A 12,009-nucleotide genomic window follows, 5' to 3' on the forward strand; every position below is an offset into this window, starting at 1 on the left:
GGAGGAGCAGGGCAAGTTGACTCACCTGGACAGGTACTGCTGTACGCAGTCAAAGCTGCCCTGTGGGCTGTCGCGGCCGATGTTGGAGAGGTAAAAGGAGAAGGTTCGGGCCTCGGAGGGGCAGTCGGGCTGAGGGACGCAGATGTGCTGCGGGGAGGGGAGGCACGGGGAACTGTCACCTGGGGCAGACTTGTCAGTGCCTGTACCCCCTTTACAGGGAACGTCTAGTTGTCTCCCTTCAGAAGATATCTCCCATCAGCAGATGACCCTTGACACCATGATCCTGGCTGTGCTTGGTGCACAAGCTCGCCCCAGTTGTGCAGATGCACTGGGGAGGGGGGGGCATGCAGGCCAAGCCCGGCCCCCCTCAGCTGACTGATGGCCTGTGCCACAGCACTGACTGCTGAGGGTGAACCCAGCCTTTCTGAGCTTGAGCATGAGCTGGGTCCAAGGCCCCAGGGTCCGTCTACACTGGCATCTTCACCCCAGCCAGCATCATGGCCCTGCTGGGCAGGTGTCCCCATCTGTCCTGCTGATGCACACGTGGCCCGACCCAGTCACCTGCCTCAGCCAGCTCAGTCTGACCCAACCACATGCATAAAGAGAGGGTGACGGCCCACTCACACTCAGCGGCAGATATCCCCAAACAACCCACCCCCAAGGGCCTTTGAGGACTCACCTCAGGGCCTGAACCAACACACACACACGCACACACAGACACACATTCATGGACGTGCACATCCACATGCGCTCGTGCGCTATCACGCGCACACACAACCTGCAGACCCCACTTCGTATGGTGGGTGCAGATGAGATCTTCCTTGGCTGACACACTGGCCACCCTGCCCCATCCTGCACAGCCCTGCAGATCTGACTTTATTCTCTACAATCAGAAGTAACTAGAAATGTGCCACCCAGATGCTGGCGCTCAGGTTTCCAAGGTGCTGCAGAAGAGCGGGGACACGCATCTACAGCAGCCTCGGCTTTCAGCCTGACTCAGACATGGAATTATCTGGGACGCAGGGAGCTTGGTGGCCTGGAGACCCCATAGAAGCCTGAGTGAGCTGAGGTCCGCAGGAGCAACTTTCCGCTCTTTCTCAGACCCTCTCTCTTCACCACTGCACAGGGGGCTCTAGTCCTCCTGCAGCTTGGGGGAGGAGAGGTGCCCCGAGGGTGTGGGAAGGAGAGAATAGGAGGTGGGGACCTGTGATCCTTTTCTATTGTGTAGATCTCTTCCATCGGGCACATGCGGCAAGTCTGCTGGCTAGGATATGGTGGAGTGTGGGAGCCACTATAAACCAGAGCACATGTCTGTTTTACAGACTGACACTCAGGCCTGAGCAGCAAGCAGGCTCATTGTGACCATATCTCTGGCTAGTTCCGGATACCTGGCTGAGCTGACAGCGACCTGGAAGGGCCAACAGTGCCACGCCTGAGCCATGCCTGCCAGGCCCTGTCTCTCGCCCTGGCTGACCGACTCAGGCCTAAGCTCTTCAAGCCCTCTCCTTTGAAATCAGCCCCACCACCCTGCCTGGGGGCTCATGGTAGTAGTGGTGGTGGGGCCTCTGAAGAGACAAAGTCTTGTGGGTGGGGGGGAAGGTGAGGGAATGGGGGACAGAATTGTGGGGTGAGCAGGGGCTGAGAGCTAAGCTAAAAACATTAGAGGGTACCAGATGCAGTGCCTGTCTACTCGGGTCAGGGTGGTTTTCAGGTAATGTTTGTTTTCTTCATTGTTGTTATTTCCTGGTGATCTTCCAGAAAAATGAAATACACCTTTTCTAAGGAGCACTGTTAGGATGTGAATAACGTAATTTCTAGAAGCGAAGCATCGCCCTCCTCCCCCTGCACCCAAACGTGGACTGGGCCGAGTTCCCCTATCCCGAGGTCTTGGCTGCCCCCTACCAGGCACACTGTGGACCCGGTCCAGCCACCCTTGTGGAGACTGTTCCAGGCTATCCCCAAAGTCCCTGCTATAAACACCACAGCCACAACAGGGCATCCCCTCTCTGGGCTCAAGCACTGAGAAGCACCCAGCCAGCAGAGGGGCCGTGATTAGGACTTGCATAAGGTGAAGCAGAGTGAGACCAGCACCCTGTGCCACTGCCTCCAAGGCTGGAGATGCTGTAGAGGAACCGGCGCCCGTGCCTGATCCGACCCCGGCTCAGACCCCGGCTCAGACCCCATCACCCCAGCTCCTCCCTTCTGTTTACTGACCGAGTCCAGTGCCCTCTGCCCATCCCTAACCTCTCCACCTGATGGGGTGTGCTCCAGCCGTAGGCCATACAGGTTGGTCCCCACCATGACCCAGCCTGGGTGGGACCTGCCTGGCACTGACTGAGACTTAGTCCCCACTCTCCAGCAACCCAGACCTCCCAGACCCCACACCAGGAACATCTACAGCTGCAGTGGGCAAGCAGAGCTGCCTTCACCCCCGCAAGCCCAGTGGGATCCCACGGCCAAGGGACGGGCACCTCCGGGCTCTCCTTCTTGATGACTAATGCCCATCAGCTTCTGGCCCAGGCACTGTGGCCCTGGGCCCAGCTAGCAGTAGCTACAGGCTAAGCAAGGCTCAAATGGTGACCATTCCCCCCACAGCCCCAGTGGTGCTCCCGAACAAGAGTGCCCCCACTTCCCCAACCCAGTCACCATGCCCGGGCCCCACCTCATGGAACTGCTGATCTGAAGGGCACACCACGGACTCACCTACACGGTCCCGGAGGACTATGGCTTGCCCCTGCCCTGCCCCCCATCACCACACCCCTACCCCTGCAGGAACCTGGACCACTCTGGAGAGACCTACAGCCCAGCCTGGTGGTCACGAGTGCACCAATCTGTCCTCAGGCCTTCCCTGGCTCAGGGTGCCCCAAGAGTAGCAGGCACCCCTCTTGGCTCTCTTTGGCCTCCAGGCCCGGGACAACGCTGACACTGGATGTCCCACCCACAGCAACCAGGAGGGGTGGTGTGCCCTGGCCTGTGGCCCAAACGCCTGAATATGATCAAAGAGGACTCACCCCTTGGCTGTCCTGGAAGCGGATCGACGGTCTCAGTGAAACGGAGTCCTAGGAGAGAAAACAGAGACATGAGGACGGTAGGCTCAGCACACGAGGCATGCACCTCCAGGTCGTGCAAAGGGGGCCCTGGGCCCAAGAGCTCCTGGAGGCTGCAGCAGGGGCAAGCAGGGAGCCACAGCAGAACCCAGGCAGGCGATCCCAGGAGCAGGCCTCCCCATACCCTCCAAGCTCTGCAACGGCAAGGCCTCGGCAACACGGTCTCTCAGGCCAGGCCTCACTCGCCCTCCAGAACTTGGGTGGAGGGGGCAAAACCAGGGTGTCCAGGGGTCTAGGGCTAAGATGGTATGTTGCCCCCCGATGCCCACCCACCCCACATCAGTGCATCAGAGCAGTCTTTTCCTGTACTGGGAGTGCTGGTGACTTCCAAATGTCAGAAGAAAACACACTAAAAAGCTAAAAATATTGCTTTCAGCTTCAGCTGTTGAGACTGGGCTTCCAGGAGCGGGATTGAGAGCACACACGGGCAGAGAGAGAGGAAGCCCTCCCTACCACCCAGAGCAGCCAACCCATGCTCGGGGATCACAGCTTGTCACCACCACCCCTGGGGCCCTCACGCCCAAACCAGCCCCAATGTACCCCCTGCTCCCACCAGTCCCCACTAACCCACCCACCATGTTCTCCTCACCAAGATACCCCCACTCGCCCACCAGGCCCCCCTCCTGCCCCCACCAGGCTCACCCATGCAGTACATGCCCTCCCCCATCTCTGCACACAGACGCCCCACCCCTGGCCTCAGGCCCCCGGACCACCTGCATCTGCACTGTCTGCCCTCCGAGAAGGACATCAATGCCAGGGCAGCTGCCAGGCCTGGCCTGGGGTGTCTTCGGTCCCCATACAGGGAATGGCCTGGGGGACGAAGGCACCCTGTGGTGTGGGCAGGACAAGAGCGGACGACTCTCACCCGGTCACCAGCCTGAGTTCCACTCTGGGGCCCCCCTCAGATGATCAGGGACACAAGGATGGGGCAGGGGCCCAGTGCCCATTGGGTGATGGGAGTGACAGGAACACTGCCAGGTGTGGGGACGCGTGGCCACGCACACGGAGGACAGGCAGGAATGCAGCAGGATCCTGGGAGGCCTCGTCCCACAGGCTGTAGGGGGGGACGCAGGACATGAAGGAAAACATGGGCGGGATGTGGGGAGAGGCCACCATACCCACATTGATTCTACTGAGAGCCCCTCCTCTGCCAAAAACCTCAAAAATGTCTAGAGGAGACAGGGGCTGCATCCCAAGGCCACACGTGCACTGAGCACACTCCCCGTCCGAGCCGCTGCTCCAGGGCCCTGGCCGGGCCAAGGAGAATAGCACCCAGGCCCAGTGCCCACGCAAGGGCCTGTGCTGAAAACCCAACAAGCCACTCCACATCCTACCCTGCCCAAGGCCCCCAGAGCCAAGCTCAAGGCCAGCTCCCCTCATTGCAAAGGTCCCTCAACCACCAGCAGACCATGGACATGCACCTGTGCAATCCTGGCCTGAGGTCGTAAAAAGACAGACAACAATGAGGAGTACAAAGAGACGCTCACATCGTCAGTCCTTCGGGAAGCGCACGCTGAAGCCACACGAGATGCCACCACGTCTGTGAGTACAGCTTAGAGAAAAGACTGACTCCACCAACTGTCGAGGCTGTGGTAGGGACAGAAGACAGGCCGCCACTGCAGAGAGCAGGGAGTCACCTGATCCGGCCACCCCACCCTGGGCATCTGCCTGAGAGAAGTGAGGACACACATCCACACAAAGTGTCACTCATACACGTCCACAGCACCCATCACCCAGAGGACAGAGACCAACACAGGGACACGGCTCAGCAGTAGGGAGGCAAAGACATGGCCAGCACAGCGTGGACAGCCTCACCCCCTCACTCATGGGGAGAAGCCCAGCACACAAGACCACGTACGCCTGATGCCCTTCATGTGAAGTTTACGGAAAAGGCAAAACCAAAGAGACAGGGAGCAGGTCAGTGTGCGCCTGGAGCAGGAGACCGGGAGCAGCTTCAGGGGGCGTGCTGGGGTGACACAGACACCTCCTAAGCCTGTTGAAGGCGCAAGTCAAACAAGTGCATTCATGGTACTGTGACCCAGAGCTGGATGACGGTCTTTCCATGACGACTCTGGGCTTTGGAGCAGTGACTTTTAGGCCAGGCAGGGGAACGAGTCTCACCTGATAATCTTTGTTTTCAAAAATTTACCGTGGTGAATGACACGTAACATTTGTCATTTCAACCTTATTTAAGTGTACAATTCCATGACGCTAACTACATTCACCGGGCATCTGTTCCCGAAATTTCCCATCAACCTTGACAGAACTCAGTGCCCCCTCCCCCAAGAAAAGTCTTCCCCTTCCCCCTCCTGCCCCTGGTAACCATTAATACTCTCTGGTTTCCAGGAATTTGCCTATTTTAGATATCTCATACAAGTGGGATCATATGATACTTGTCTTTTTGAGCCCGGCATCTTTCATTCAACGTCATGTTTGAGAGGTCTGTCCACGTGATAGCATGTATTAGGCCCTCATTTCTCTTTGTGACTGACTGGTATTCCGTGTATAGATGGACCACACTGTGTTCATCCATCACCTATCGGTGGACACTAGACTGTTGCCCCTCATGAATGTGCGTGCCAGCCTGCATAGAGCTCACATCCCTGTACGGTCCCATTTCAGCACACAAGCTGCCACGGTGATTTTTTTTTTTTTTTAATTTTTATTGTGCTTTAAGTGAAAGTTTACAAATCAAGTCAGTCTCTCATACAAAAATTTATATACACCTTGCTATGTACTCCTAGTTGCTCCCCCCAATGAGACAGCACACTCCTCCCTACCCTCTATTTTCATGTCCATTCAGTCACCTTCTGACCCCCTCTGCCCTCTCATCTCCCCTCTAGACAGAAGCTGCCCACATAGTCTCAGGTGTCTACTTGATCCAAGAAGCTCACTCCACACTAGTGTCATTTTCTATCTTACAGCCCAGTCCAATCCCTGTCTGAAGAGTTGGCCTTGGGAATGGTTCCTGTCTTGGGCTAACAGAAGGTCTGGGGACCATGACCTCCGGTGTCCTTCTAGTCTCAGACAATTAAGTTTGGTCTTTTTACGAGAATTTGAGGTCTGCATTCCACTGCTCTCCTGTTCCCTCAGGGATGCCACGGTGAATTTTAACACAGAGTGACAGAAGGTGAGTGAGCGGGGATGGCAGACACATAGCACATAAATTGGAGAAAAGGCTTGCCCTCGCGGGCCTGGATGTGATATGGGGACCAAAGCAGAAGGGCAATGTCCCCAGCAGAGGGAAAGCACATGGGAAGCAGGGAAGGGGCGTGATTCCTCGTGTGACTCTAGCCCCTCAAATGTCATTTACACACAGGACAAGGGGGTGCGCAATGATGGGATGAGGACAGGGTCCAGGGAGGGCCTCCCATGGGGCCCTTCCAGGAACAGGCTCTCCAGATGGACTCTAGCAGTAAAGATTCCGCCTGACCCTCCAGGGGCCAGGGAACCAGGCAGGGCAGCCTTCGGAGCCCAGAAGGGGTGGAGTTCCGGATGGGCCCCATCAGTGACATCACACGCCTGCCCCACAGGGCACCCAGGCCCACACACCTGCACGCACCTTCATGTTTCCCCAGCAGAGCCCAAGACCCCAGCTCTTCAAGGAGCACCAGACAGACAGCTAGGTATCACTGACTCACTCGTCACCCGGGGACTGGGGACTCCCCTCACCCAGGGCAAAGGAGGGGGAAGCACCCCGGGGCTAACTGACCCAGAGGGAGGAAGTTGCGAGCCCCACTGGAAAGCCCTGGCTGCCAGCCGCCTGGCAGCTCTCCTGCCCTTTCCAGTAAAGCCCACGCAATTGAGAAACGCCTTTCTGGAACCCTCCCCAGGGCTCCCTGGCGCGAGGCCGTGGAGAGTTCAGACAGGCCCTCCGTGAACCACAGGGAGGAGAGGGGCAGCCCAGGACAGACGCATGGAACCCAAGGCCCTGCCTGTGATGGACACAGAGACCCCAAGGTCCTGCCCAAGACAGCCACACACACCCCGAGGCCCTGGCCAGGACAAACGCACAGACCCTGAGGCAGCGCCTGGGACAGGGGTGGAGGCCTTCCGGCAGTGTGTCCACCAACACTGGGCAGGCGCGCAGAGAGGCACGCTGGGAGCTGAAAGAAAACTCGCTGTGAGGAAAGGTGAGGCTCAGGAAAACACAAAATAGCCTCACAACCCAGCCTGCGTGCCCGCGCACACACTCCATCTGCTCCACTCTACAACCTACGCCCACCTGAGCATTCCCCCTTTGGACCCTGGCCACCTCTGGTCTGTGTTCTGTCCCTGTGGTTTGCCTTTTCCAGGAAGTCATTTCAATGGAATCACGTTATATTCATTTCCTGTGGCCGCTGTGACAAATCACCACACGCTAAAAACCAAACCAAACCCGTTGCCGTCGAGTCGATTCCTACTCCTAGCGGCCCTACAGGACAGAGTAGAATTATCATTATACAGAGTTACCAAGGAGTGGCTGGTGGATTCGAACTGCCAACCTTTTGGTTAGCTGCCATAGCTCGCTATAGCTCTCCGTAGCTCTTACCCACCGCACCACCAGGGCCTCCACATACTAGGTGCCTCTGAAGAGAAGAAACGTATCCTCTCCTGGTCTGAATTCAGGGTGCCTACAGGGCCATGCTTCCCCCAGAAGCCCTAGGGAAGGATCTTTCCTTGTCTATTCCAACTTCTCATGGCTTCAGGTGGTCCTGTGCTGTGGCCACATCACTCCAGTCTCTGCCTCCACCGTCACATGGCCATTTTCCTGTGTCTGTCTGAAATGTCCATCACGTGGGGACCCTGTGATCACAGTGGGCCCATCCGGATAATCCACGACTCTCTCCCTGTCTTAATATCTGTCATGTATTGAACTGTGTCCCCCAAAAATATGTGCCACCTTGGTTAGGCCGCAATTCCCACTATTGTGTGGTTGTCCTCCGTTTTGTAATTGTCATTTTACATTAAAGAGGATTAGGGTGGGATTGTAACACCCTTACTAAGGTCACATCCCCTGATCCAATGTAAAGGCAGTTTCTGTGGAGTGTGGCCTGTACCACCTTTTACCTTACAAGAGATGAAAGAAAAGGGAAGTAAACAGAGAGGGGGGACCTCATACCACCAAGAAAGAAGCACGGAGAGCAGAGCGTGTCCTTTGGACCCAGGGTTCCTGCGCAGAGAAGTTCCTTGTCCAGGGGAAGATTGACGAGAAGGACCTTCCTCCAGAGCCAACAGATAGAGAGCCTTCTCCTGGAGCTGACGCCCTGAATTTGGACTTGTACCCTACTAGACTGTGAGAAAATAATTTCTCTTTGTTAAAGCCATCCACTTGTGGTATTTCTGTTATAGCAGCACTAGATGACTGAGACAACACCCTTCATGCATCAAGTCCCTTTTCCCATGTCAGGCCACCAACTCATAGACTCCAGGGACTATGATGTGCCATCTTTGGGGCCTAATTTAGCTGGCTGCACATTTTCTTAGCATGCCTCTGAGAGTCACCCATACCCCTGGCTAGAGGACCAGTGTTTATTCCTCTTTACTGTTCAGTATCACCCCAGAAAGCCAAACCAAATCCACTGCCACTGAGTCAATCCCGACTCCTGGTGACCCCATGTGTTACAAAGTAAAGTAGACCTGCCCCATAGGGCTTTCTTAGCTGTAATCTTCACAGAAGCAGATAGCCAAGCCTTTCTTCTGTGGTGCTGCTGGGTGGGATCAAATCTCCAACGTTTTAGTTAACAGCCAATCACAAACTGCTTTCGGAACCCAGGCTCCTGCTGTCTGGACGTGGCTATCTGTCCATCATGTGCCGAAAGGATGATGGGCTGCATCCAGCTTAGGGCACTAATGAATAAAGCTGCTGGAAACATCCATACCCAGGCTGTTATGTGGACATACACTGTCATGTCCTTTGGGTAAATACTCAGGAGTGGGACTGCTGGGTCATGGGACAATTGTGTGTTTGATTTGATAAGATCGTGAAGGTGGCGCAGAACTGGACAGCACTGGGTAGCCTTGAGTCAGAGCTGACTCAACAGTAACTAACGACAAGAGCTTGATAAGAAACTGTCAGAATGTACTCCAGAGTGCCTTCACATGAAGGCTCCAGCTGCTCCCCACCCTTGCCCATCACCACTTGGCTCTGTCCATTTTTTCAGCTCGGCCTCCCAAACGAGAGATGGGGTATCTCACTGTGGTTCCCACACGCAGGTCACTGATTACTGAGGGTGTGGAGCATCTTTTCACAGCAAATTTGCCATCACATGTCTCTGGCAAAGTTTTGTGTTCAAATGTTACAGCCATCTGTAAAAACTGGATTGTCCGTTTTCTATACATTGCGGAGTTTTGCCTGTTCTTTATACATCCCGGACACGGGGGCCGTTACTAGATGAGCTTTGCCAAGACTCCCTCCTGACTGTGGCTGGTCTTTCACTCTCTGAACAGCATCTTTGAAGAGCAGTTCTTAACTTTGATGATGTGGAATTTCTCAATTTGTTCTTTATGGATCTCGGTTTTGGTGTTGTAGCTACAATCTTCTTTTCTCAGTAAGTCCATTTTACGGAAATCTCCTAAATTGCCATTCTTACCAACTTCCTCTCCCTCTTCCCCAAAACAGAAGCTCCGGGACCACTGCCTAGGCCTCTGACTGCAGGCTTCCTCTGGACGCGATCACGGATGCTCCCAGAATGCTGAGTTGTGGCGCCGTCCACACTGACCATCCTGCCCCCTGTGGGCAGGGTGGGGCAGCCCTGCTCCCCACACACCCGACCTTCAGCCTGTGCACTCCCGTGAGGTCTCTTCTGACTGGCCAGGCCGAGGCTGCTCCCCCGCAGGGCCCCGCACATCCCCATGTGTCCACTGACACGCAGGCCACCCCAAGGGCTGGATATCGCACCAGCAGATGGACACTCAGGCCAGACAGACATCGGACAAGCCAGAATGCAAGATGTGTTAGTGGGCAGGAAGTGCAGGAAGACCCAAGGGGCGGCCCTGAGTGGAGGGACAGGCAAGCCTGAAAGGCTGGGAGAGGGAAGTCTGCACCAAGGGTGGACAGAGCCAGAGAGATGCAGCCCTAGCCATGTGAGAGGACCCTGCTGGGCACACTAGCCCTGGGACCTTCTGGTGTCCCCTCCCTGGAAACAGTCCACCCCAAAGTCAGGTGGGAGGGGGAGCCACACTCCCTTTAACCGGAGCTGCCCCAAGGACCTGTACCTGAGGATGCCACGTGGCCTCATGATAGTCATAGCTACCAGGCAGATGTGCAGGTCGGCCTTGAGCCCCCGGATGCTGTGTCCTCTCCCTAGCAGGGAAATGGGACCCTTCCTCTTGCTTTGGGCCTTGGGGAGACCCGGAGGCACCAAGTGAATCAGGGCCTCTGATAGGGCCTGTGGGTGCACAGTGAGCATGTGGGGGGATACGGGCACAGCGTGGGGGGCAGTTACAGTGTGGGGGTATGTGCACAGTCACAGCATAGGGGTGCACGGAGGCCTGGACTTTCCACTTGGGATACTTGGGCCTCCTGAGGCCGGAACTTCCCACCTCAGTGACCATGCTGGCCAGGCACGGCTCCATCTTCCCGTCTGGCAGAGGCAGGCACACACCAGGCCCCTTGGCTGAGAGTAGCTGGCGAGGCTCCCTCAGCTGCAGCAGGACAAATGGACAGGGTCACTGCCCGTGATGGGAGGACAAGCCTCTCCAGGCACAGAGCTCTTGCAGGGATCTGCCCGGGAGGTCCCCCATCATCCCATCTCCTAGGAAGGCCCGGCCTGGCCGGAGCACGGGCCACATTCCCTGCTGTCCACATGCGTCGGCCATTGGTGTTGGATGCACTTGGAGAAGAGCCCCGCCGCGCACACTGCATGCAAAGCTGGTATGGTCCTCTGGGGCCCATGGAAACATGGTGCTACCCGGCAGGGGTAGGGGCAGTATGTGCAGGGCAGTCTCAGAGCACCCCACGTCCCGTGGGGCCACAGGCAGGGGTATCACTGGCAATCTGACCCAGCCATATGGCGAACACAGGATTTTCCAAAGGTCAAGTTTTCACCTGGAAGCAGCAGGCTCAGCGCGTTCGTTTGTGAGAAAATGTCTGTAGAGTCCAGAGTCTGAGCTACATGGGTCCCTGCCAGCTGGCTGAGTAGGGATGGCATCCCTCCAAATCGTGGCCCACACACCTGTAGCCCCCATGCCCCAACACGAGCCCTCCTCAGAGAGAAGCAGGGTATGATGTGATAAACAGCCTGGAGCTGGACTCAGGGCCCGCCCTCCTCCACCAGGCTGCCACAGAATTCAGAGATTCCCAACTCATAAGTAAGATGTAGTTTTTCTGAGGCAGAATGATGCAGACCATAGGCCTTCAAAAGCAGCAAACAACATGGTTTCCACACTTCTGAAAACCACGTAACTCAGCGTGTGGATCGCACTTGAGAAAGTCACCGGACGGCTGTTGGCTGCCAGGCCCACCTGTCTGATCAACAGAGTGGAGCTGGTGGCTGGCTCCACAATGGCCTGGCCTTCCCCAGACCCCTCTCAGACCACAGCACAGAGCAGAGGAAGGATGTGCCCCCAGCAGAGGTAGGGGTTTTACGCAATGAGGACGGACCAGATGATTCTGTGCGTGCCAGCTACGCCCTCAAACAACATCACTCCCAGCCCAGTGGGGAGCAGGGGCACAACTGGGTGACTGTGCTCTGGATGACCCCTCGCGCGAACACGGTGGGAACGCAGCAGTGGACAGAAAGGACTGGAGAAGAGCCACAACACGTGAACAGTCACCAGCAGCAAAAACAACAGGGGAAGATGCCTAACACCCCAAACCTGGGGCTTCCCAAACCCTACTCTCCTGAGAGGCCAGGGAGAAGGAGACCTGTGTCACCCAGACTGCTGGGCAAAAGTGGGGACATGGGGATCCCTGTGGATG

General features: G+C 56.4%; 1 protein-coding gene across 2 annotated transcripts in view; it reads right to left on the minus strand.

Moving 5' to 3' along the window:
* Positions 1 to 12,009, minus strand: part of ELL (elongation factor for RNA polymerase II) — a 39,638-nt gene that overhangs the window by 14,186 nt on the left and 13,443 nt on the right. For both annotated transcript variants that reach the window (XM_049877467.1, XM_049877466.1), the window contains exons 2-3: positions 3,012 to 3,059; positions 26 to 147 (exon numbers count right to left, since the gene is read on the minus strand). In XM_049877467.1, the coding sequence (XP_049733424.1) occupies positions 26 to 147; positions 3,012 to 3,059 (170 nt within the window). The remainder of the gene's footprint in view (positions 1 to 25; positions 148 to 3,011; positions 3,060 to 12,009) is intronic.

This window comes from Elephas maximus, chromosome 3 (assembly GCF_024166365.1).
Source record: "Elephas maximus indicus isolate mEleMax1 chromosome 3, mEleMax1 primary haplotype, whole genome shotgun sequence".
Lineage (NCBI taxonomy): Eukaryota > Metazoa > Chordata > Mammalia > Proboscidea > Elephantidae > Elephas > Elephas maximus.